At 45.4% G+C, this 27,089-nt stretch overlaps 1 protein-coding gene across 2 annotated transcripts in view; it reads right to left on the reverse strand.

Annotated features, from left to right (window-relative positions):
* LOC106579641 (piezo-type mechanosensitive ion channel component 2) overlaps positions 1-27,089 on the reverse strand; it is a 256,001-nt gene that overhangs the window by 1,397 nt on the left and 227,515 nt on the right. Inside the window, exons 33-51 of one of the 2 annotated variants that reach the window (XM_045702749.2) lie at positions 25,099-25,146; positions 24,686-24,852; positions 24,124-24,317; positions 19,715-19,894; positions 12,102-12,659; positions 11,229-11,487; positions 7,113-7,295; positions 6,628-6,895; positions 6,314-6,482; positions 5,928-6,075; positions 5,517-5,731; positions 5,174-5,332; positions 3,848-3,995; positions 3,389-3,577; positions 3,069-3,161; positions 2,619-2,788; positions 1,913-2,029; positions 802-881; positions 195-405 (exon numbers count right to left, since the gene is read on the reverse strand). In XM_045702749.2, coding sequence (XP_045558705.2) covers positions 195-405; positions 802-881; positions 1,913-2,029; positions 2,619-2,788; positions 3,069-3,161; positions 3,389-3,577; positions 3,848-3,995; positions 5,174-5,332; positions 5,517-5,731; positions 5,928-6,075; positions 6,314-6,482; positions 6,628-6,895; positions 7,113-7,295; positions 11,229-11,487; positions 12,102-12,659; positions 19,715-19,894; positions 24,124-24,317; positions 24,686-24,852; positions 25,099-25,146 — 3,556 coding nt within the window. Of the gene's footprint in view, positions 1-194; positions 406-801; positions 882-1,912; positions 2,030-2,618; positions 2,789-3,068; positions 3,162-3,388; positions 3,578-3,847; positions 3,996-5,173; positions 5,333-5,516; positions 5,732-5,927; positions 6,076-6,313; positions 6,483-6,627; positions 6,896-7,112; positions 7,296-11,228; positions 11,488-12,101; positions 12,660-19,714; positions 19,895-24,123; positions 24,318-24,685; positions 24,853-25,098; positions 25,150-27,089 lie in introns of both variants that reach the window. The other variant, XM_045702748.2, reaches the window with a different exon arrangement.

Below are 27,089 nucleotides of genomic sequence, written 5' to 3' on the forward strand. Positions count from 1 at the left end.
ATGCAGGATCCCTTTTAGAAATTAAGACCAAGATTGTGTCCAGTAGGCACAAAACAATATTTTGAAACGAGGTGGTACTGCCTGACCTTAAACAATAAGAAATGCTCATTTTCATGTTTAGCTGCTTAACGTTTTACTAAGGTGTGCCTGACTGAAAACAACCCAAGTCACACTGTCAGATATCCTCCACTCACCCATATCCTGCCAGGAAGCCCAGACTGGGCGGGCTGACTTTGTCACTGAACACGTACAGCTGGAGGCCCGCCTCTCTCTTCTTCCCAACTGCCGCACCCCTCATCTGGATCTGTCCTGCCGACGGCTGGTCCACAATCCACCACTCCTGGATCTGTCCACTGCTGTTGTGGGTTCTCTCCAGGGCTAGCAGGATGTTCTTGTAGCCATTGTCTGAAAGGGAGATAATATCATTAATGCTACATCAGCAGTCAGTAATAAGAGGGGGATGCTTCAGTTCAAAAACAGTGTCAAAATAACAAATGTAGAAGTGTTAATTTCACATACGATGTAAATCTATTCACTGTATATGAAGTCTATTCAAGGATTTATGCATTTTTGTTTTATTTAACTAGGCAAGTCAGTTAAGAACAAATTCTTATTTACAATGACAGCCTAGGAACAGTGGGTTAACTGCCTTGTTCAGGGGCAGAACGACAGATCTTTACCTTGTCAGCTCGGGGTTTTGATCTAGCAACCTTTCGGTTACTGGCCCAACGCTCTTAACCACTAGGCTACCTGCTGCTCCAAATTACCTTTCTAGAGGCATTACCTTTATAGAGGTATTACCTTTATAGAGTTGTTCTATAGGTTTGGCATTGGAGTCACTGGGAGCTCGGAGGAAGCATGGGAAGACTTGTTCTATCACCCTGGAGAAGAGAGGGGAGAAAGAGACCTAAAAAAACCGCCCATAGTCCATTGACATGGTTGGGGGGTAACTAATTACATTTCATCTGATTACAAAAAAAAACTGTACCTGTAATCAGTTATGTTACTAGCAAAAATATTGTAATCAGATTACAGATACTTTTGAATAACTACATGATTACATCTTGGATTACTTTTGAATTCAGAAAGGATGTTTGTGAAAAAACACATTATGACACCTTTTTATTTTCTCAATGACATTAAATTCAGCATTGAAAAAGGCGCAAGTTTCAATTTGTTCCACCTAAGTGAGTCTGAACACAAGTCAGAGACCACTATGATGACACACCAAATGATGACCACCAATCAGAGACCACTATAATGACACACCAAATGATGACCACCAATCAGAGACCACTATGATGACACACCAAATGATGACCACCAATCAGAGACCACTATGATGACACACCAAATGATGACCACCAATCAGAGACCACTATGATGATACACCAAATGATGACCACCAATCAGAGACCACTATGATGACACACCAAATGATGACCACCAATCAGAGACCACTATGATGACACACCAAATGATGACCACCAATCAGAGACCACTATGATGACACACCAAATGATGACCACCAATCAGAGACCACTATGATGACACACCAAATGATGACCACCAATCAGAGACCATTATGATGACACACCAAATGTGTTTGCTGGATCCATTTGTGTCTTCTTCTAATGCCTCTTAAGGGGAAAGTAATCCAGAAGTAACTGAAAGTAATCAGATTACGTTACTTAGTTTGGGTAATAAAAAAGTTACATTACCGACAACAAAAAAAGTGGTAACTGTAACGAATTATATTTATAAAGTAACCTACCTCACCCTGTCAAGTGGTTATATACATTATATAGCATGCCATTTAATAATGAATGATTTATGAAGCATTTATAAAGGCATAAAGGGTTTATGAAGGCTCAAAAGTTGTAGTCTGTTTTCCTTAGTGAAGTCTACTTACACAGCCTGGTTTCTGGTCCCATTCAGAAGATCTATTAACTCTTGTCGCGTTGTCATATCAAGGTATGTTATATGTTTATCTGTCGCAACTTCAGCTTTGGCTCCAAGACTGAGATTCCTGTTGAAGAGAGAAAAATCGCAATTGCACACAGTACATTGTGGTCACAAATGGTACACCACACATTCTTTCCCACACACATTACTTTGTGAACTCGTAAATGTGTTATTTTCCGGATCACAGACATTGCAAATGGACAGATATCTCAACAGATATTTTCCGGCTCTTAAAGTACTATGTAACCTATGTGTATCTACACAACTATGTCATTTTATCAAGTTCACACAAATCTCTAACGACACAGACACACTATAGAGCGGAACTAATTTATCCATTCAAAATGGAAACAAGAAACAAATATATTGACTCCCTCCATCCTTGTCTCCCACCCTCTCCGTACGAAATGTTGAATGTTGAGTTGTGCAAGACACTTTTGAGTTTGTAATAAGCGTGTGAGTTTAGGTTTGGTTCTCTATCAGATTGTGAGTGTGTTTCCATGTGTGCAGTTGAGTATTGGTTTGTTTCTCTGTGTCCTGGTTGAGTGCAGCGTGCAACGGAAAATGAAAATTAACGTATCTTATTGGGCAGTTCCAGGTTGTCCTTCCCTGTTTCACTCTGTTTTCTTCCCCTGGTGCCGTGTCACTCTTACCTCTGGATGGTCCAGGACATGGTGACAGGGAAGTATTCCTCCTTGCTGAGAACGTCCATCAGGTTCTTCCTGCTGGGGGGGCTTATGGTCCACAGGGAGTTGGAACTGCCCTCCAGCTCCGCCACAGCCACGTCCGCTGACGTGTAGGCCTCCAGGAACTGCATCGCTGACTGCATTGATAGAATTATTGAAATATTACACTACTCAAACATACTGTACAACACTTAGATGCACAAAGTCCCATGTGAGTGGGACAAGACAGGTCTTTGTTATAGTAATACACATTAATTCAATATACAGTAATATATTCAAAACAGAATGTAATAGTTTTCAAACCTATATCATCACAAGATATTTAGAAATCCTGAGAAATATCTGAAATATTTGTTGTATTGCATGGCCTAAAATTATGATTTAGAAAGCAAGCTGTAAAATGGATGGTCTTCTTACTGGAATGTAGTTGTATGAATTCATGAAGTCTGCAAAATCTGCTTTGCTAATGTCCTTCAGTTGATTTTGCTGGGCACTCATAGTGAAAATGGGCTGAAGGAAGAGATACCAACGTTATAATATTAAAATAGATATAAATGTGACATCTGACAAAAGTCAGTAAAAAAAAATTCAAACATCTACACACCTTCAATCCCAGAGCTATACATAGAGTTTGGACTGATGTTTCTACCAACATATGCTAACATTTCGCCCAGTGTGAAAAATGGCGGTCGAACTGTCTCTCTATATATGACTGTGGTCAACATGAGTGGCGCTACCTGAAAGCCTCCCAGGGTGATGGTGACCGACACGTCCAGAGGTTTGTTGACCACCCCGGCCACTGACTTGACCAGTGACATGAAAAGCAGCGGGAACCAAACAATGCAGATAAGAAGCATGACGATCAAACCTCCCATTCCATACTTCACCACCTTCTTCTTCTTCTGCCCGCGAGGCTGGGGGTACCTCTGGTAAACAACACACATAAAGGAATATAATTTTTTTTGGGGGAAATAAACAATTGACTTTCTTTACAGTTTCTATAAATGTTTTAAAACTTTTGGGCGAACCTACATAATTGGTGCCCCGTGTGAGGATTGTCCTGCATAAACCTGCTGTATCTCATTTCTACACAGCCTCTTTGACAACATACTATCTTCTTCCACTCTAAGCATCATTCAGATATGGATAGGGAAGTCCTAGAGGAGAACTAACACAGCAGGCCCATGGTCCCTCACCTTCTCTGACATCCTCCAGCACTTGAGGACAAAGATATGGGCATAGATGTCCTCTACACAGATCCAGCTGGACAGGCTGAGGGTGGTGTCCGTCCACACCCAGTCCATCACCGCTCGCAGCTCCGTCAGGAACGGGACCAGGCGGAACCTGGGAACCAGGACAACGTTAGAGCAACAATAGGATAACGTTAGGACAACAATAGGCCAACGTTATGGCAATAGTAATGAACCAGGCAGCCAGGCAACCAGGCAGCCATTGGTTGCATGTGCCGTCACTGATGAGCAGTGTTGGGATTAGATACTTGGAAAAGTAAAACATTATATATTACTCGTTACATTTAAGAAAAAGTTACTTTAGAAATATTACTTTGCATAGAAAGTAACACGTTCAATCACTCGTTACATTACTTCGCATTATTTTCATGAAAAAAATCTCTAAATCTCACCGTTTGACTGTCAGAGGGAGCAAGGCAAGCTGCGCGGGCTCTACCCTAGACAGGCTACTTACTATCTCAGGTTTGATCACTAGTTCCTCCTTTCATCTGTGGCGATGCTTTCCTGGACTAGTCTACAAGTGCTGCACTATCATATGGGCTGCATAATTAGTCATATATACTGTGAGCCAAACATCTATACCTCTCGAGCTGCCAGTTCTGGTTAGACCGCACGTCGCAGAGCCATAGAGATGTATAGAGGGCACACTTGCCACTAGATGTTGAAGCCCTCTATGGACTTTGCTATTACAGAAGCGATCAATGGCAAAGATGTGGACCTTCTTTACATTTCTATGGACATTTCTATGGACAAACAGTGTTTCTCCGCTAACTCGAGAACTAAATGAGGAAACAAGTCGAGATCGGATCACGGAAACATACGCCCAGTAGAGATATGATTCGCAAGCGTTACTTGACAAAGTAATTATATTTATATTACCCAGTTTTTAAAAGTAACGCATTCCATTACTAATTAGTCAATCCGTTTACCTAACGCATTATTTGTGTAATGCATTACTCCCAACACTGCTGATGAGCCACAGTCTTCCCTGTGGCTCAGTTGGTAGAGCATGGTGTTTGCAACGCCAGCATGGTGTGTGCAACGCCAGGGTTGTGGGTTTGATTCCCACGGGGGGGCCAGTACAAAAAATAAATAATAATAATAATAAAAAAATTTATGAAATGAAATGTATGCACTCACTACTGTAAGTCGCTCTGGATAAGAGTGTCTGCTAAATGACTAAAATGTAAATGTCTTTCCTCAGAAATTCATTCTTCATTATTGTATTCTTAATTGGTGATTGTGGTCACAAGTGGCCTGAATAGCACTCACCCTTGGAAGAGGAAAAGATTGAGGTAGTTGTAACTCTTGGTGAGGAAGTTGCCCAGGACGCGGGTGGGGTAGCCACAGCGGATCTGATAGGCCGACAGGCCAAAGTAGATGCACTTGACGAAGTACCACAGCTGGGCCACTGTGTTCTGACTGAACCGTCTGGTGATTGATATGGAAATAATGTTAGCGTGTATTTTCAAAGTAAAACATTATGCGTTACTTACTAATGACGCAACTATTTAGTAAGTATTTAAAAATATGTATTTAAAAGAATGAAGGAGCTGGTTGTGACTAAATTATTAAAATGACTCAATAAATACATGTTATTTCTCCACATTCATACCTCTCTGTGACTCCAGGCAGGATGAAGAACATCCAGAAGTGGATGCCGAACACCAGGATGACCTGAAAGATGACTTTTCCCATGACAGTCTTGCGGAGGTAGAGGGCTCGGTCGATGATCATGGTGCCAAACTGGATCAGCACCATCACCAGGAAGGCTTCTGGAACCTGGTCCTCTGACAGGGAGGAAGTAATGTCAGCCGCTGCAGAGTGTTTCTGTTGGGGTACAGGAAGTACTGTTATATTATGACATGTTATGGAAATGTTATGGTATTAATTTGGAAGTTTCAAGTTCAAAAGTGTTCTTGTCCGTTTAGGGACAATTGAAATTCATTACACTGGGTTTGAATCACAAAGATAATGACAGTTTTTACCTGAATTTTAGCACTAACATATCATATATCAAACTTACCCCAAATGCCCAGAAGCCGAAGACGATGATGATAAAGTCCACTGTGTCGGCCAGGAACATGAGCACATAGACGTCTGTCACTGCACTGTACTCTGGGTGGATCAGGTTGTAGAAGAACTCACGGATGGGGATGTAGATGTCGAGAGTTCTACAGAGAGGCAAAGAAACAATCATCTGTTACAGTAAACTAGGTAAACAAGATCAACTAGATACCTTTATGAACGGTTAATGTCGTTTTTATGAACCTTGTAATGTGTATGCATCAAAATCAAATCAGGCTTAAAAATGTACAGTATAGCTACCATTTAACATATTTATTATCTTGGAAAGTGACTGAATAGTAACCTAATAACAGTAATAAGGCACCTTCAAGTCAGTACACCTACTTTTTGACAGTGAAGCTCTTGGCTTTGATGAGCTGCTCTCTGAGTTTCTCCAGGATCATCTCCTTCTTGCTCCTCTGCTGGACACTCAGCACACTGTCCCCTCTGCGCAAGCTGTCCCCTCTCCTCAGGCTGTGCCCTCTCCGCAGGCCGGGCCGTGAGCTCACACTGTCTGTGGAGTCACCAGGTTTGAGGAGGTTTGGAAGACATAGGGCTCACAGATAATATTGTGTTGGTTCATAATTAAAAGTCTAGATATTTCCCCCAAACATATCTAAGCCCAATAAGGGAGTTACTCTACAGACTTGTGACCTCACCTCCTTTGGAGTGGGCGAAGGGCACGGTGCGCTGGGAAAGGTGGGAGGCAGAGCTGGAGCTCTTGCGGCGCAGCGGGGTGGAGGTGGACATGGAGTGGAATTGTCGGGGGATGCGGGTGCGGACCGACTCCAGCAGGGAGCTGGTGCCCTCCGCAGCCTGCTTCTCCACTGGCCTGGAGCTGGTCCTCTTCTCCCTCTCATGGTGGTGCTGCTTGGGGGTTTCCCCCCCTCCTCCCCTGGGGTTGTCCTCATCCCACAGCCCGTAACACTGGAGGTCAAGACCAAGGAATAGGATGGTTAAGCCATTCAGTGTGCTAAATATAACTGTGTATCGATACAGGTAACAAGTCAGAATTAACAACATAGTTAAAGGTGTAGTCCACTTTTTTTAACCTTATTTAAAAAAAAAAGTTAACTATCCCTTTAAAGGAATAACCATGTACTGTAGCTAATAGGCATCACACCTAGTAAGACTTAGTGGGCACCTTGAGAATAGATCGGTGGAAGAACAGAGCTAGCAGCTGAACCAGGTCATAGTGCACGTATCCCTCCCTCTTCTCCACACCGATGATGTTGGGAGGATGGAAGGGTTTGGACTTGTCCAGCTCAATGTTCTGGTTGAAGGGGAAGAAACCAAACTGGAAGAAGTACTTGATCACAATGGTGACCTGGTGGTACAGAGAGAAGGGGAAAAACGTTAAAAAACATTTAGCAGCTGCCTGAGTGATAAAATCAAGAAATAGCAACATTGTCAATCAACACAATTAATTATTGAGTACAGTACGGTAACAGATTATTATTTCCACACTGAACATATTTAAACAACAACTTTATTTATCATAGCTGGATAAAGAAAAAAGGGCAAAGCGTCAATACAGGACTAAGATTGAATCCTACTACACCGGCTCTGATGCTCGTCGAATGTTGCAGGTCTTGCAAACTATTACGAAATACAAAAGGGCCAGATGGATTACCAGGATGTGTACTCAGCGCATGCGCGGACCAACTGGCAAGTGTCTTCACTGACATTTTCAACCTCTCCCTGACCGAGTCTGTAATACCTACATGTTTCAAGCAGACCACCATAGTCCCTGTGCCCAAGAAAGCGAAGGTAACCTGCCTAAATGACTTTCACCCCGTAGCACTCACGTCAGTAGCCATGAAGTGCTTTGAAAGGCTGGTCATGACTCACATCAACACCATCATCCCGGAAACCCTAGACTCACTCCAATTCACATACCGCCCCAACAGATCCACAGATGATGCAATCGCAATCCACACTGCCCTTTCCCACCTGGACAAAAGGAACACCTATATGAGAATGCTGTTCATTGACTACAGCCCAGTGTTCGACACCATAGTGCCCTCAAAGCTCATCACTAAGCTAAGGACCCTGGGACTAAACACCTCCCTCTGCAACTGGATCCTGGACTTCCTGACGGGTCACCCCCAGGTGGTAAGGGTAGACAACAACACATCTTCCACGCTGTTCCTCAACACTGGGGCCCCTCAGAGTTGCGTGCTTAGTCCCCTCCTGTACTCCCTGTTCACCAAACGACTGCGTGGCCAAGCACGACTCCAACACCATCATTAAGTTTGCTGACGACACAACAGTGGTAGGCCTGATCACCGACAACGATGAGACAGCTTATAGGGAGGAGGTCAGAGACTGCCAGGACAACAACCTCTCCCTCAACGTGAGCAAGACAAAAGAGATGACTGTGGACTACAGGAAAAGAAGGGTCGAACACGCCCCCATTCACATCGACGGGGCTGTAGTGGAGCGGGTCGAGAGTTTCAAGTTCCTTTTGTCCACATCACCAACAAACTATCATGGTCCAAACACATCAAGACAGTCGTAAAGAGGGCATGACAACACCTTTTCCCCCTCAGGAGACTGAAAAGATTTGGCATGGGTCCCCAGATCCATGCCAAATCTTCAAAAAGTTCTACAGCTGCACCATCAAGAGCATCCTGACCGGTTGCATCACCGCCTGGTATGGCAACTGCTCCGACCGTAAGGCGCTACTGAGGGTAGTACGTATGGCCCAGTACATCACTGGGCCAAGCTTCCTGCCATCCAGGACCTATTTAATAGGCTGTTTCAGAGGAAGGCCCAAAAAATTGTCAAAGACTCCAGTCATCCAAGTCATAGACTGTTTGTTCTCTCTGCCACCGCACGGCAAGCGGTACCGGAGCCCCAAGTCTAGGTCCAAAAGGCACCTTAACAGCTTCTACCCCAAGCCATAAGACTGCTGAACAATTAATCAAATGGCCACCTGGACTATTTACATTGACCCACCCCCCTCCCTCCTTTCTTTTGTACACAGCTGCTACTCGCTGTTTGTTATCTATGCATAGTCACTTTACGCCTACCTATATGTACAAATGACCTCGACTAACCTGTACACCCGCACATTGACTCTGTACCGGTACCCCTGTATATAGCCTTGTTATTGTTATTTTATTGTGTTACTTTTGAAATATTTTTTTTACTTTAGTTTATTTAGTAAATATTTTCTTAACTATTTCTTGAACTGCATTGTTGGTTAAGGGCTTGTAAGTAAGCACTTCATGGTCAGGTGTTTCGGTATTCGGCGCATGTGATGAATAAAATGTGATTTGATTTGATTTAAAATATATTCATGAAAACGATGAAATGGAAATCATAAAGTGATGGTTCACCTTAATAATTTGGGTGAACTCTCTTTTTAAAACTGCAAAGGACCAGGGTTAAAGGCAGATTTACATTGATAAGAGCCTGACTAATGTCTAACTTGGCTTGTTTGGTTCCAACTAGTTGGCTGGCTAATCTAATTTGAATGACGCATCAACACCTGATAAACACAGCACCGGCTTTGTATTCCACCTGTTTCTGGAAGGATGTGGACTGTGGTGTGAGAGGATGACAGAGGCTCGCCTCGTAGGACGATGTTACTGACTACTGCCGAGGACTGGTGATCTCTCAGGTGCTTATAGCACCTCGGTGGGTGCTACACTTTCGGTGGTGGAAGTTGTAGCCTACCTACAGAGGAGTAGCTGTGAACTGGTGTTGCCTGATGATGTCTGACGTATGTTTCTCCCTCCCTGGCTGCACCATCGCTGCCACCTCCTCTCAAGTTACTCCTGTACTGAACTGCATTATGGAAGACCATCTCCCATGAACTGCACGCTTCCTGAATGTATCTTTAGTTTTTTTTTAAAGCAACTGACATTCTGTATAAAAAAACACTTTATAAAATACAGTTGAGGTCGGAAGTTTACATACACCTTAGTCAAATACATTTAAAGTCAGTTTTTCACAATTACTGACATTTAATCATAGTAAAAATTCCCTGTTTTAGGTCAGTTAGGATCACCACTTTATTTTGAGAATGTGAAATGTCAGAATAATAGTAGAGAGAATGATTTATTTCAGCTTTTATTTCTTCCATGACATTCCCAGTGGGTCAGAAGTTTACATACACTCAATTAGTATTTGATAGTATTGCCTTTAAATTGTTGAACTTGGGTCAAACGTTTCGGGTAGCCTTCCACAAGCTTCCCACAATAAGTTGGGTGAATTTTGGCCCATTCCTCCTGACAGAGCTGGTGTAACTGAGTCAGGATTGTAGGCCTCCTTGCTCGCACACGCTTTTTCAGTTCTGCCCACAAATCTTCTATAGGATTGAGGTCAGGGCTTTGTGATGGCCACTCCAATACCTTGACTTTGTTGTCCTTAAGCCATTTTGCCGCAAAGCACCCCCACAATATGATGCTGCCACCCCCGTGCTTCACGGTTGGGATGGTTTTCTTCGGCTTGCAAGCCTCTCCCTTTTTCCTCCAAACATAACGATAGTCATTATGGCCAAACAGTTCTATTTTTGTTTCATCAGACCAGAGAACATGTCTCCAAAAAGTATGATCTTTGTTCACATGTGCAGTTGCAAACCGTGGTCTGGCTTTTTTATGGCGGTTTTGGAGCAGTGGCTTCTTCCTTGCTGAGCGGCCTTTCAGGTTATGTCGATATAGGACTCGTTTTAATGTGGATATAGAAACTTTTGTACCTGTTTCCTCCAGCACCTTCACAAGGGCCTTTGCTGTTGTTCTGAGATTGATTTGCACTTTTTGCACCAAAGTATGTTCATCTCTAGGAGACAAAACGCGTCTCCTTCCTTATACTTGCGTACTATTGTTTGTACAGATGAACGTGGTACCTTCAGGTGTTTGGAAATTGCTCCCAAGGATGAACCAGACTTGTGGAGGTCTAAAAGTTTTTCTGTCTTGGCTGATTTCTTTTGATTTTCCCATGATGTCAAGCAAAGAGGCACTGAGTTTGAAGGTAGGCCTCGAAATACATCCACAGGTACACTTCCAATTGACTCAAATTGATACAGTGAATTATAAGTGAAATAATCTGTCTGTAAATAATTGTTGGAAAAATTACTTGTGTCATGCACAAAGTAGATGTCCTAACCGATGTGCCAGAACTATAGTTTGTTAACAATAAATGTGTGGAGTGGTTGAAAATGACTATTAATGACTCCAACCTAAGTGTATGTAAACTTCTGACTTCAACTGTAAATATATAGTATTATTAATGTACTTCTGTGTGTTAATACCTCTGTGTAGACGATAGCGGTCATCCAGAAACGTTTGCTGGGCCTGGGGACAGACAGCATGGCCCAGAGGAAGATGAAGATGGGAAGGACGAGTGTAGCCACAGACGCTGAGATCATGTGGTTGAGGATGATGACCAGGAAACACACCATCTCTGAGTGGGCCACCAGCATGTTGTACAGAGCATAGAGCAGCTGCAGCAGCGCCGGCTGGTCACCGTAGAAACGCTCTGAATCCTCCAACTCCTCGTCGTAGAACATCCTGATGGAGAGAGGGGAGAGAGAGAAAAAGGGGGGAGAGAGAAAGAGGGGGGAGAAGGGGCGAGAGAGAGAGAGGGGAGAGAGAGAGGGAGAGAAAGAGAGGGGGCGAGAGAGAGAGGGGAGAGAGTGATAGAGAGAGAGGGAGATGAGAGAGAGAAAGAGGGGGGGAGAAAGACAGAGAGAGAGGAAGAGAGAGAGAGGGAAAGAGAGAGGGAGACGTGGAGAGAGGGAGAGACCGGGAGAGAGAGAGGAAGAGAGAGAGAGAGGGAAAGAGAGAGGGAGACGTGGAGAGAGGGAGAGACCGGGAGAGAGAGAGGAAGAGAGAGAGAGAGGGAAAGAGAGAGGGAGACGTGGAGAGAGGGAGAGACCGGGAGGGAGAGAGAGAGAAAGAGAGAGAGGGAAAGAGAGAGAGAGGGAAAGAGAGAGGGAGAGAGAGAGGAAGAGAGATAGGGTCTAAAAATTCTAAATCCTTTATTGTCAAACAAACTAATCTTTAGCCTTGACTGGATCAAGGCTAAAGACTGGCAAGACTGGCTTTCTAATAGCTGAGAGATGATCGAGATTTGGAAGTATTTTAATTGGCAATGCAAGACAAGCTGCGATAAAATACAATACCTATTGCGTAGCAAATCGCTGGCTGTCAGCTCGTGGGTGAGCGAGGGAAACGTAGCACTCGTGACGCCCGACAGAAAATCAGACTTCTCGTCAGGCGTCACCACAACCAACCTCTTCTTATGATGGGCCCTAATGGATGAGGCCCGTTCAGCCTCCTCACTGTCCAAGCCTTTAGCTCTGCTGTACGAGGCCCCCTCCCTGTCCAGGCCTGTAGCTCTGCTGTACGAGGGGGGGATGTCTGTGTCTGTGGGGGTGGTACTGGGGAGGTCTGCCTGGTAGAGCTGGAGCTCACTGTGGTGGACGTAGCATGGCCCTCTCTCCCACCCTGTCTGTTTGACTTCCAGGACGCTGTCCCTGCTGTCCCTGTCCATACCCCTGGACCTGGAGAGAAGAACCCCTTCATGTTCCATGTACAGCCCCATGGAGGTGGAGGTGGATGGGGTCTCAGTGTAGGAGGAGTGGGGGTCTTGGAGGTCCTGGTCTGGCTCCTCTCCTGTCTCCTCGATGGTGTCAGTGGTCCCCTGGCGGGAACAGAGAGCTGTACACTGGGTGTGCTCACTAGTGGGGAGAGAGAGGCAAGAGAAAGGAGTGTTCATCCATAACTCTTCATTTCAGTATTACTAGTCAAAAATACACATACTGTGTATCTACTGTATTTGGAAACTTTAGCCACATGGTAAATATATTCAACATGATTTCCATGAGGGACTTCATGGAGATATATGAATTGCCTGGCTGGCCATAGAAAGGATGTTTAGTGATCATTCAGATCGAACAGTAAACAGGTATTTTCCATGGTTTTAATTAAATAAATCTGGAACACGGTATCAGCCAATCAGCATCCAGGACAGGAACTATCTATTGTATTACCTAATTTAATCAAGATAATGAAATAATACAGAAGTATAGTTTGTTTACACACACGGCTGTTGGTGATGGAGACAGAATGGTGTTTAGTCTGTTTCATGCTCTACTGATTCGTGGTGGGGGGAGAGAGAGAGAGAGAGAGAGAGAGAGAGAGAGAGAGAGAGAGAGAGAGAGAGAGAGAGAGAGAGCAGCCAGCAGACAGACAGACAGACAGACAGACAGACAGACAGACAGACAGACAGACAGACAGACAGACAGACAGACAGACAGACAGACAGACAGACAGACAGACAGACAGACAGACAGACAGACAGACAGACAGACAGACAGACAGACAGACAGAGATTCCCAAACCTTCCATAACAAAGCCATCACCTACAGAGAGATGAACCTGGAGAAGAGTCCCCTAAGCAAGCTGGTCCTGGGGTTCCATTCACAAACACACACCACAGAGCCCCAGGACAGCAACACAATTAACCAAATCATGAGAAAACAAAAAGATAATTACTTGACACATTGGAAATAATTAACAAAAAATCTGAGCAAACTAGAATGCTATTTGGCCCTAAACAAAGAGTACACAGTGGCAGAATACCTGACCACTGTGACTGACCCAAACTTAAGAAAATCTTTGACTATGTACACTCAGTGAGCATAGCCTTGCTATTGAGAAAGGCCACCGAAGGCAGACCTGGCTCTCAAGAGAAGACAGGCTATGTGCACACTGCCCACAAAATGAGGTGGAAACTGAGCTGCTCTTCCTAACCTCCTGCCAAATGTATGATCATATTAGAGACACATATTTCCCTCAGATTACACAGACCCACAAAGAATTAGAAAACAAACAATTTTGATAAATTCCCATATCTACTGGGTGAAATACCACAGTATGCAGTCACGGCAGCAATATTTGTGTCCTGTTGCCACAAGAAAAGGGCAACCAGTGAAGAACAAACACCATTGTAAATATTTATTTTCCCTTTTGTACATCGTTACAACACTGTATATAGATATATTATGACACTTGATATGTCTTTATTCTTTTGGAACTTCTGTGAGTGTAATATTTACTGTAACCTTTTATTGTTTACTTCACTTTTGTTTATTATCTACTTCACTTGCTTTGGCAATGTTAACATGTATTTTCCATGCCAATAAAGCCCTTAAATTGAATTAAATTAAATTAAATTGAGAGAGAGAGAGAGAGAGAGAGAGAGAGAGAGAGAGAGGGAGAGGGAGAGGGAGAGAGAGAGAGGGAGAGAGAGAGGGATAGGGAGAGGGAGAGAGGGAGAAGGAGAGGGAGAGAGAGAGAGAAAGAGGGAGAGGGAGAGAGAGGGGGAGAGAGAGAGAGAGGGAGAGGGAGAGAGAGAGAAAAAGAGAGAGAGGGAGAGGGAGAGGGAGAGGGAGAGAAAAAGAGGGAGAGGGAGAGAGAGAGGGAGAGAGAGAGAAAAAGAGGGAGAGGGAGAGAGAGAGAAAAAGAGGGAGAGGGAGAGGGTGGTAACAGACTCATACACTGGATACAAAGGCCGTCCGTCAGCACCATATCAGGGTGTTGCCATTGTAACTGCCCACTGTATTACACACTCACCCCGCCCATGTCTACTCCTCTTTTACAGTCTCCTGATCCTCAATATAATCTTACACCCGCTCTGAAAGCAGACAATAACGCCCTTTACACTTTACAGTCGTGGCCAAAAGTTTTGAGAATGACACAAATATGAATTTCCACAAAGTTTGCTGCTTCAGTGTCTTTAGATATTTTGTCAGATGTTACTATGGAATACTGAAGTATAATTACAAGCATTTCATAAGTGTCAAAGGCTTTTATTGACAATTACATGAAGTTGATGCAAAGAGTCAATATTTGCAGTGTTGACGCTTCTTATACGCTTCTTATACTCTTACCTCTGCAATCCGGCCTGGCATGCTGTCAATTAACTTCTGGGCCACATCCTGACTGATGGCTGCCCATTCTTGCATAATCAATGCTTGGAGTTTGTCAGAATTTGTGGGTTTTTGTTTGTCCACCAACCCCTTGAGGATTAACTACAAGTTCTCAATGGGATTAAGGTCTGGGGAGTTTCCTGGCCATGGACCCAAAATATCGATGTTTTGTTCCCCGAGCCACATAGTTTTGCCTTATGGCAAGGTGCTCCATCATGCTGGAAAAGGCATTGTTCATCACCAAACTGTTCCTGGATGGTTGGGAGAAGTTGCTCTCGGAGGATGTGTTGGTACCATTCTTTATTCATGGCTGTGTTCTTAGGCAAAATTGTGAGTGAGCCCACTCCCTTGGCTGAGAAGCAACCCCACACATGAATGGTCTCAGGATGCTTTACTGTTGGCATGACACAGGACTGATGGTAGCGCTCACCTTGTCTTCTCCGGACAAGCTTTTCTCTGGATGCCCCAAACAATCTGAAACGGGATTCATCAGAGAAAATGACTTTACCCCAGTCCTCAGCAGTCCAATCCCTGTACCTTTTTCAGAATATCAGTCTGTCCCTGATGTTTTTCCTGGAGAGAAGTGGCTTCTTTGCGCCCTTCTTGACACCAGGCCATCCTCCAAAAGTATTTGCCTCACTGTGCGTGCAGATGCACTCACACCTGCCTGCTGACATTCCTGAGCAAGCTCTGTACTGGTGGTGCCCCGATCCCGCAGCTGAATCAACTTTAGGAGACGGTCCCGGCGCTTGCTGGACTTTCATGGGCGCCCTGAAGCCTTTTTCACAACAATTGAACCGCTCTCCTTGAAGTTCTTGATGATCCGATAAATGGTTGATTTAGGTGCAATCTTACTGGCAGAAACATCCTTGCCTGTGAAACCCTTTTTGTGCAAAGCAATGATGACTGCACATGTTCCTTGCAGGTAACCATGATTGACAGAGGAAGAACAATGATTCCAAGCACCACCCTCCTTTTGAAGCTTCCAGTCTGTTATTCGAACTCAATCAGCATGACAGAGTGATCTCCAGCCTTGTCCTCGTCAACACTCACACCTGTGTTAACGAGAGAATCACTGACATGATATCAGCTGGTCCTTTTGTGGCAGGGCTGAAATGCAGTGGAAATGTTTTTTTGGGGGGATTCAGTTAATTTGCATGGCAAAGAGGGACTTTGCAATAAATTGCAATTCATCTGATCACTCTTCATAACATTCTGGAGTATATGCAAATTGCCATCATACAAACTGAGGCAGCAGACTTTGTGAAAATTAATATTTGTGTCATTCTCAAAACTTTTGGCCACGACTGTACATTACACTACAGTCGCAGGCAATATGTTTGAACAGCGCTAAGAGAAAAGGGCATTATAGTCCTGTAGCCTGGAAGTGATGACAAGAATATGACTTGAGAACCTAAGCCTTGGATTCAGAGGGAGGGAGAGAGTGGTCCTGGGAAACCCTCTTCAAAGATGCCAATAGTGGTTTACTAATAGAGGAGAGACCCTACTAATGCTGGGTTTGTGGATTAAGGTAATGCATTACGGTTAGTGGCACAAATGGTGAAGAACACAACAAAAGAGACAGTGACAATGATGCATAACTGTCTATGTACTGTAGGCCAGGGGTTAGAGGGAAGAAGTGGAGGGATCGAAGGATGAGAGAAGAAAATCCAAGAGAGTGAGGGGAAGAAGTTAAGAGAAGGGAAGAAGGGAGAGAAAAAAAGAGTGAGATGTGAGAAAAGAGAAGACAGTGAAGGATGATGGGAGAGAAGAGTAGAGAGTGAGGGTTGAAGGGAGGGAAGAGTAGAGAGTGAAGGATGAAGGGAGAGAAGAGAGTGAAGGATGAAGGGAGGGAAGAGAGTGAAGGATGAAGGGAGGGAAGAGAGTGAAGGATGAAGGGAGGGAAGAGAGTGAAGGATGAAGGGGGAGAAGAGAAAACAGTGAAGGATGAAGGGAGGGAAGAGTAGAGAGTAGAGAGTGAGGGTTGAAGGGAGAGAAGGGTACATAGTGAGGGTTGAAGGGAGAGAAGGGTACATAGTGAGGGTTGAAGGGGGAGAAGGGTACAGAGTGAGGGTTGAAGGGGGAGAAGGGTACATAGTGAGGGTTGAAGGGAGAGAAGGGTACATAGTGAGAGTTGAAAGGAGAGAAGGGTACAGAGTGAGGGTTGAAGGGAGAGAAGGGTACATAGTGAGGGTTGAATGGAGAGAAGGGTACATAGTGAGGGTTGAAGGGAGAGAAGGGTACAGAGTGAGGGTTGAAGGGAGAGAAGGGTGCAGAGTGAGGGTTGAAGGGAGGGAAGAGTAGAGTGAGGGTTGAAGGGGGAGAAGGGTACAGAGTGAGGGTTGAAGGGAGGGAAGAGTAGAGTGAGAGTTGAAGGGAGAGAAAAGTAGAGAATGAGGGTTGAAGGGAGGGAAGAGTAGAGAGTGAGGGTTGAAGGGAGGGAAGAGTAGAGAGTGAGGTTTGAAGGGGGAGAAGGGTACATAGTGAGAGTTGAAGGGAGAGAAGGGTACATAGTGAGGGTTGAAGGGAGAGAAGGGTACAGAGTGAGGGTTGAAGGGAGAGAAGGGTACATAGTGAGAGTTGAAGGGAGAGAAGGGTACAGAGTGAGGGTTGAAGGGAGAGAAGGGTACATAGTGAGGGTTGAAGGGAGAGAAGGGTACATAGTGAGGGTTGAAGGGAGAGAAGGGTACAGAGTGAGGGTTGAAGGGAGAGAAGGGTACATAGTGAGGGTTGAAGGGAGAGAAGGGTACATAGTGAGGGTTGAAGGGAGAGAAGGGTACAGAGTGAGGGTTGAAGGGAGAGAAGGGTACATAGTGAGGGTTGAAGGGAGAGAAGGGTACATAGTGAGGGTTGAAGGGAGAGAAGGGTACATAGTGAGGGTTGAAGGGGAGGAGGGTACATAGTGAGGGTTGAAGGGGGAGAAGGGTACAGAGTGAGGGTTGAAGGGGGAGAAGGGTACAGAGTGAGGGTTGAAGGGAGGGAAGGGTACAGAGTGAGGGTTGAAGGGAGAGAAGGGTACAGAGTGAGGGTTGAAGGGAGAGAAGGGTACATAGTGAGGGTTGAAGGGAGAGAAGGGTACAGAGTGAGGGTTGAAGGGAGAGAAGGGTACATAGTGAGGGTTGAAGGGAGGGAAGAGTACAGAGTGAGGGTTGAAGGGAGGGAAGAGTACATAGTGAGGGTTGAAGGGAGAGAAGGGTACATAGTGAGGGTTGAAGGGAGAGAAGGGTACATAGTGAGGGTTGAAGGGAGAGAAGGGTACATAGTGAGGGTTGAAGGGGGAGAAGGGTACATAGTGAGGGTTGAAGGGAGAGAAGGGTACATAGTGAGGGTTGAAGGGAGAGAAGGGTACAGAGTGAGGGTTGAAGGGGGAGAAGGGTACAGAGTGAGGGTTGAAGGGGGAGAAGGGTACATAGTGAGGGTTGAGGGGAGAGAAGGGTACATAGTGAGGGTTGAAGGGAGAGAAGGGTACATAGTGAGGGTTGAAGGGAGAGAAGGGTACATAGTGAGGGTTGAAGGGGGAGAAGGGTACAGAGTGAGGGTTGAAGGGAGAGAAGGGTACATAGTGAGGGTTGAAGGGAGAGAAAGGTACAGAGTGAGGGTTGAAGGGAGAGAAGGGTACATAGTGAGGGTTGAAGGGAGAGAAGGGTACATAGTGAGGGTTGAAGGGAGAGAAGGGTACATAGTGAGGGTTGAAGGGAGAGAAGGGTACAGAGTGAGGGTTGAAGGGAGAGAAGGGTACATAGTGAGGGTTGAAGGGAGAGAAGGGTACATAGTGAGGGTTGAAGGGAGAGAAGGGTACATAGTGAGGGTTGAAGGGAGAAAAGGGTACATAGTGAGGGTTGAAGGGAGAGAAGGGTACAGAGTGAGGGTTGAAGGGAGAGAAGGGTACATAGTGAGGGTTGAAGGGAGAGAAGGGTACATAGTGAGGGTTGAAGGGGGAGAAGGGTACATAGTGAGGGTTGAAGGGTGAGAAGGGTACAGAGTGAGGGTTGAAGGGAGAGAAGGGTACAGAGTGAGGGTTGAAGGGAGAGAAGGGTACATAGTGAGGGTTGAAGGGAGAGAAGGGTACAGAGTGAGGGTTGAAGGGAGAGAAGGGTACATAGTGAGAGTTGAAGGGAGAGAAGGGTACATAGTGAGGGTTGAAGGGAGAGAAGGGTACAGAGTGAGGGTTGAAGGGAGAGAAGGGTACAGAGTGAGGGTTGAAGGGAGAGAAGGGTACAGAGTGAGGGTTGAAGGGAGGGAAGAGTAGAGTGAGGGTTGAAGGGGGAGAAGGGTACAGAGTGAGGGTTGAAGGGAGAGAAGGGTACAGAGTGAGGGTTGAAGGGAGAGAAGGGTACAGAGTGAGGGTTGAAGGGAGGGAAGAGTACATAGTGAGGGTTGAAGGGAGAGAAGGGTACAGAGTGAGGGTTGAAGGGAGAGAAGGGTACAGAGTGAGGGTTGAAGGGAGGGAAGAGTAGAGTGAGAGTTGAAGGGAGAGAAGGGTACATAGTGAGGGTTGAAGGGAGAGAAGGGTACATAGTGAGGGTTGAAGGGAGGGAAGAGTAGAGTGAGAGTTGAAGGGAGAGAAGGGTACATAGTGAGGGTTGAAGGGAGAGAAGGGTACATAGTGAGGGTTGAAGGGAGAGAAGGGTACAGAGTGAGGGTTGAAGGGAGGGAAGAGTAGAGTGAGAGTTGAAGGGAGAGAAAAGTAGAGAATGAGGGTTGAAGGGAGGGAAGAGTAGAGAGTGAGGGTTGAATGGAGGGAAGAGTAGAGAGTGAGGGTTGAGGGATGAGAGGAGAGAAGTCTGTTTGTCGTTGCCTACCTGGCCTGGCTGCCTCCGCTGTCAGCTGAAGAGGTGGACATTAGGTCCAGCCCCTCCATCTTGCAGAGTTTAGGACGGGCACGCTCGCTGGTTTTGGGCACCTGGACGTTGTCAGAACCCATGTCAGTATGGTCCAGAGTGGAGCGACAGGAGTAGAGCAGTGTGCTCTCTGTGTACGTACTGGAGAAATACACACAGACAGATGAAGTTTGATGCCGTGTTCTACACAGACTATGGACCTTGCATTACCTTCTGTTGTGTGTGTGTCTGCACACCTATGGATGTCTGCGTGCTTGTGAGTGTGGACGTGTTAAACTATTCTTGTGGGGACCAGAAGTAAACAAGTACACAATAGTAAACAAGCAAAAATTTGACCAACTGGGTACATTTTGTTAGTCCCCACGAGGTAAAATATTATTTCTAGGGGGTTTAGGGTTAAGAATTAGAATTAGTTTTATGGTTAGAATTATGTTAAGGGTTAGGAGCTAGGGTTAGTTTTAGTGTTAGGGTTAGTAGCTAGGGTTAGGTTTAGGGTTAAGGTTAGGTTTTTGGGTTAAGGTTAGGGTAAGGGTAAGAGTACGGGTTAGGGTTAGGGTTAGCGGTTAGGGAAAATAGGATTTTGGGACTGAATTGTGTGAGCCCACAAGTTTAGCTGTACAAGAGTGTGTGTGTGTGTGTGTGTGTGTGTGTGTGTGTGTGTGTGTGTGTGTGTGTGTGTGTGTGTGTGTGTGTGTGTGTGTGTGTGTGTGTGTGTGTGTGTGTGTGTGTGTGTGTGTGTGTGTGTGTGTGTGTGCGCCAGGCCAGAGTCTAGGCAAAGAACAGAATGCCTGTGGGTAATGGTGCTCCCAGAACAGAGCAGAGCAGAGCAGAGCAGAACAGAGCAGAGCAGAACAGGGCAGAACAGAGCAGGGCAGAACAGGGCAGAACAGAGCAGAGCAGAACAGAGCAGAACAGAACAAGGCAGAACAGGACAGAACAGGGCAGAGCAGAACAGGGCAGAACAGAGCAGAGCAGAACAGGGCAGAACAGAGCAGAGCAGAACAGGACAGAACAGGGCAGAGCAGAACAGAGCAGAACAGAACAGGGCAGAACAGAGCAGAACAGAACAGAGAAGAATAGAGCAGAACAGAACAGGGCAGAACAGAGCAGAGCAGAACAGAACAGAGCAGAACAGAGCAGAACAGAGCAGAACAGAACAGAGCAGAACAGAGCAGAGCAGAACAGGGCAGAACAGAGCAGAGCAGAACAGAACAGAGCAGAACAGAGCAGAACAGAGCAGAACAGAACAGAGCAGAACAGAGCAGAGCAGAACAGGGCAGAACAGGGCAGAACAGAGCAGAGCAGAACAGGGCAGAACAGAACAGAGCAAAACAGGGCAGAACAGATCAGAGCAGAACAGAGAAGAACAGAACAGAATAGAATAGAACAGAGCAGAATAGAACAGAGCAGAACAGAGAAGAACAGAACAGAGAAGAACAGAACAGAATAGAATAGAACAGAGCAGAATAGAACAGAGCAGAACAGAGCAGAGCAGAACAGAGAAGAACAGAACAGAATAGAATAGAACAGAGCAGAATAGAACAGAGCATAGACTAGAGCAGAGCAGAACAGAGACAGAGCAGAACAGAGCAGAACAGAACAGAGCAGAATAGAACAGAGCAGAACAGAGCAGAGCAGAACAGAGGAGAACAGAACAGAATAGAATAGAACAGAGCAGAATAGAACAGAGCAGAACAGAGCAGAACAGATCAGAGCAGAATAGAACAGAGCAGAACAGAGCAGAGCAGAACAGAGGAGAACAGAACAGAATAGAATAGAACAGAGCAGAATAGAACAGAGCAGAACAGAGCAGAACAGAACAGAGAAGAACAGAACAGAATAGAACAGAGCAGAATAGAACAGAGCAGAACAGAGCAGAGCAGAACAGAGAAGAACAGAACAGAATAGAATAGAACAGAGCAGAATAGAACAGAGCAGAACAGAGCAGAACAGAACAGGGCAGAACAGAGCAGAACAGATCAGAGCAGAATAGAACAGAGCAGAACAGAGCAGAGCAGAACAGAGGAGAACAGAACAGAATAGAATAGAACAGAGCAGAATAGAACAGAGCAGAACAGAGCAGAACAGAACAGAGAAGAACAGAACAGAATAGAACAGAGCAGAATAGAACAGAGCAGAACAGAGCAGAGCAGAACAGAGAAGAACAGAACAGAATAGAATAGAACAGAGCAGAATAGAACAGAGCAGAACAGAGCAGAACAGAACAGAACAGAGCAGAACAGAGCAGAACAGAATAGAACAGAGCAGAATAGAACAGAGCAGAACAGAATAGAGCAGAGCAGAATAGAACAGAGCAGAACAGAATAGAACAGAGCAGAATAGAACAGAGCAGAACAGAGCAGAACAGAGAAGAACAGAACAGAACAGAACAGAATAGAACAGAGCAGAATAGAACAGAGCAGAGCAGGGCAGAACAGAGCAGAGCAGAACAGAGCAGGGCAGAACAGAATAGAGCAGAACAGAGCAGAACAGAGCAGAATAGAGCAGGACAGGGCAGAACAGAACAGAACAGAGCAGGGCAGAACAGAGCAGAACAGAACAGAGCAGAACAGGGCAGAACAGAATAGAGCAGAGCAGAACAGAGAAGAGCAGAACAGAACAGAGCAGAACAGGGCAGAACAGAATAGAGCAGAGCAGAACAGAGAAGAGCAGAACAGAACAGGGCAGAACAGGGCAAGACAGAACAGGGCAGAACATAGCATAACAGGGCAGAACAGAACAGAACAGAACAGAACAGGGCAGAACAGAATAGAGCAGAGCAGAACAGGGCAGAACATAGCATAACAGGGCAGAACAGAGCAGAACAGAGCAGAGCTGAACAGAGCAGAACAGAACAGGGCAGAACAGGGCAGAACAGAGCAGAACAGGGCAGAACAGAACAGAACAGAACAGGGCAGAACAGGGCAGAACAGAATAGAGCAGAGCAGAACAGGGCAGAACAGAGCAGAACAGAGCAGAGCTGAACAGATCAGAACAGAACAGGGCAGAACAGGGCAGAACAGAGCAGAACAGGGCAGAACAGAACAGAACAGAACAGAACAGAACAGGGCAGAACAGGGCAGAACAGAATGGAGCAGAGCAGAACAGGGCAGAACAGAGCAGAACAGAGCAGAGCTGAACAGAGCAGAACAGAACAGGGCAGAACAGGACAGAACAGAGCAGAACAGAACAGGGCAGAACAGGGCAGAACAGAATAGAGCAGAGCAGAACAGGGCAGAACAGAGAAGAACAGAGCAGAGACAGAGCAGAACAGAACAGGGCAGAACAGAGCAGCAGAGCAGCAGGGCAGAACAGAACAGAACAGAGCAGAACATAGCAGAACAGGGCAGAACAGAGCAGCACAGGGCAGAACAGAACAGAGCAGAGCAGAACAGATCAGAACAGATCAGAAGAGAGCAGGGCAGAACATAGCAGAACAGGGCAGAACAGAGTAGAACAGAACAGGGCAGAACAGTGCAGAACAGAACAGTGCAGAACAGAACAGGGCAGAACAAAGCAGAACAGAGCAGAACAGAGCAGAGCTGTTTCATGCTGCCAGGCTGGTTTAAACCCTTCACAAACCCTCCATCACATACAGTACCAGGAGCCTGGCACTCCTCAGTCTCAAATAAATAACAAAATAGCACTAAAACAGACAACCCGTGTGGAACAACAAGAAGCATAGAAATACAGAAAGCTAAGTCATGTCAAAACAACCCTAAAACATAACTGCTGAATATTGAGTAATTGTACTGTCAAATGGTTACGTAACGTAACTGTTTATCGTGTAAATGGTAGCCGTGCTGAGCAATACTTGGCTCGATTCACCAGGCTTGGGTTTTATTACACACAGATGGAACGCAAATAAATCATTCAATGACGTCTTCTCCACGCAACGTTCCAATCTGATCTCTGAAAGAATCTTACTGTCATCTGCACAGAATGACATCTTTCTAAAACAGCCAATATCTAGCACCTGATTCCAGTCATTTTGGATTCTTTTATTTAGTTTCCCTTGATGTTTTGAGTATTATAAATGCAAGGTACTACAGTAGCGTGTGTTTACTACTATATCCTTGGAGTATCAAGAAGCAGCTAAACAGCCTTGCCTTCTATAATAATACTAATAATACTACTACTACTAATAATAATAATACTAAATTCCATTTAGCAGACGATTTTATCCAAAGCGACTTACAGTCATGCGTGACCCCCCTTAGCTATCACCAGGATATTATGAATGATCATTTTTAATATTAAACATGATTTCCTCTTTCCTCTTCAATCTCATCACTTCTTTTGAGTATGAATAATTGTATAAGAAAAAGTGATAACTGTAACAAAAAGTGGATTTTCTTCCATTCTCTTACCTGGACAGGCTATTATGAGACACCGTAGATTCTTGGCTCTCCAGACAGGCACAGCTCTGCCTCACAGCCTTGTGGGGGATGCAGTCCTGGCACATCTCCTCCTTGGTTCTCTCCAGGCCCGACTCAATGGATGCAGCCTTGCACATTTGCTTGCGGTAGTACACGTGGATGCTCTCCCGGGAAGGCTTGTTCCCCTGGAATGTTACAACCAAGAATGCCTGTCAGAATTGGTGGTCCTAGTCCCACTTCATATTATTAAATAGGCTGTAATAACATTTGGAATAGGTAATTCCAATGATATTACTATGATATTGCTAGAAATAGTTAATACCAATGCTATGGTTTTACTACAGTATGGCATGGTAAATAATTATGTAACTAAATGGTTTTGTTGCTAGGCAGATATACTTGTTCACTGGTAACTTTCACAAAGCTGGTTTCTCATCCGTCATTGGACGATTCACCTGGAGTATCAGGTAGTACACCTTGTAATACGATAAGCGTCACAAAATATATTTTTTAAAGACTCAAAATAGTCTAAATCCCCTGGCCGTGACGTTACCTTATTAACCTCGTGCGTGAGCATACAGCGCTCGATGCGCAGCACGGTGGAGATGTCGAGGTGTTCCTGACACATGGAGTTGATCCAGGCTGTGAGACTGTCCAACATTGCCAGGAACAATACCCAGGAGAACTTGACTATGTTGAAGACTCGCTTCAGGACATTGTCTGGGAACAGGAAGGAAGACAACACACGTCTTTTAACAGCCAAGTCCACATCAGTCTTTATTCATTGAGACTTATAAGTGTAACTTCCTTGATGCAGAGGACATTGTGGGTTGGGTTGAGTTTTGAATCAGGGGTCGAGGCACCCAACCTAAGAAGTAAACAAAAATTACATTTCCAATTCCATGTCCTGAAATGGACATTACATTAAATAGAATTGACCCCAACCCTGGTTTGAACTGCACCTACCTGATCCATCTGTTTTCTCCTGATCCTCCTCTTCAATAGCAACATGAACTGCTGGATAGAAAAGATATTGAATATGGAATGAGTCAATGGAATCATACAAAATTATAAAAGGATATCCCTTGCTGTGAAGATATAAAACTGTAACGCAAAAGTACCCTTCCAAAGAATGACATCCCCAAATAAATGTACACACACGTGTTATTCAATCGTTGCACCCACACTGCTTGCGCATGTCAATGAGCGTCTGCAAAGCCAGACTCTAAAAAAATGTGTGACGTTTGACGTGCTGCAAGTCCCGCCTCTCCAATCTCCTTATTGGTTTTTAGGAGCATATACCCACATGGGTGATTGAAAGATGAACTGAGGTCCACACTCCAGTTGGTGGTGGTAATCCACCTTAAAGTTGGTTGCCAACCGCCATATAAAGTCCAAACAAGAAGAAGAAGCCTGAAGGAGGAGAGATGACTAGAAATGAACTCGGTTTACCCTTTAATCTGTGGATTAATTGTTGGAGTAGAGGACCTTGTGCATTTCAGGTAAAATAACAAGCCAATGTTTATATCCTAGGACAAATTTGCTAGCAACAGCAAGCTACCTAGCTAAATTGTCATAAATGTTTGCTTATCGACCTGTCCCCAAATTAATATAGTTGGTTAAGAGTTCATTTTGATATTCCAAACTTGTGGTGTCTTGATCACGTCTGGTGTGAGGGGACATAATCAACATGCTCACGATGGTGCACGCGGATGTATGCGCGCGAACGTTCTGGTCAGCATGTTAGACAGTGTGGTCTTTTCCCAGACCTCATGTAAAACTATTTGGCTGAACTGAGAGACCGTACTGTATTCCAGCCATGTCCACAGTCAGTCCAGCCTTCATATGGGATGAATTGACCATGTCTAATCAAACATGGCGTCCTATCTTTCAGACCCAGGAATGCCTTGGCCCTGCCTGGAGTTGGAGCTGGGCTGGGCTGTGGGGAGAAGGGAGGGAAGGAGGGAGAGGAGGGGGGACTTGGCGGGACTGTGGACCGGATACAGCATGGCTCCCATTAGGGATGCAGCAAATTGTTAAGTAGGTGCTCTTGAACAGAAAAAGGGCACAACGTACCCATTCATGGCTAGTCTAGGGCCTATAACGAGAAAACCTGAGACAGTGAAACATACTGTAACACAACAAGTGCCGCATGGACGAATGGCGGCGAGACGAGGGTAAACATTGGGAGGTGAGCGGCCTCCCGAGTTGCGTAGAGGTCTAAGGCACTGCATCGCAGTGCTTGAGGCGTCACTACAGACCCGGCTTCGAACCCAGGCTGTGTCACAGCCAGCCACGACCAGGTGACCCATGAGGCGGCGCACAATTGGCCTAGCGTCGTCCGGGTTAGGGGCGGGTTTGGCCGGCCAGGATGTCCTTGTCCCATCGCGGAGGAGAGATTACTAGGCTTCCCTGTGGCTCAGTTGGTAGAGCATGGTGTTTGCAATGCCAGGGTTGTGGGTTCGATTCCCAAGGGGGGCCAGTACAACAAAAAAAAAATGTATGAAATGTATTCACTACTGTAAGTCGCTCTGGATAAGAGCGTCTGCTAAATGACTAATATGTAATATGTATTGCGCTCTAGCGACTCCTTGTGGCGGGTCGGGCGCATGCACTCTGACTTCGGTCACCGGTTGTACAGTGTTTCCTCTGACACATTGGTGTAGCTGTCTTCCAGATTAAGTGAGCAGTGTGTTAAAGAAGCAGTACTGCTTGGCAGGGTTGTGTTTCGGAGGACGCATGGCTCTTGACCTTCGCCTCTCCCAAGTCCGTACGGGAGTTGCAGTGATGGGACAAGACAACGGAATTGGGGAGGGAAAGGAGTAAAAAGTACAAAAATAATAATACATAAAAATACAACATTGGGAGGTGGGGGCAGGTTTCCCAGAGGAACTGCTATCATATTAAATCTCCTACAATGGGTGGGAATAGCCTGGTTTAGTCAAACTGAATGCTGC

The sequence above is a fragment of the Salmo salar genome, chromosome 19 (assembly GCF_965601325.2).
Source record: "Salmo salar chromosome 19, fSalSal1, whole genome shotgun sequence".
Lineage (NCBI taxonomy): Eukaryota > Metazoa > Chordata > Actinopteri > Salmoniformes > Salmonidae > Salmo > Salmo salar.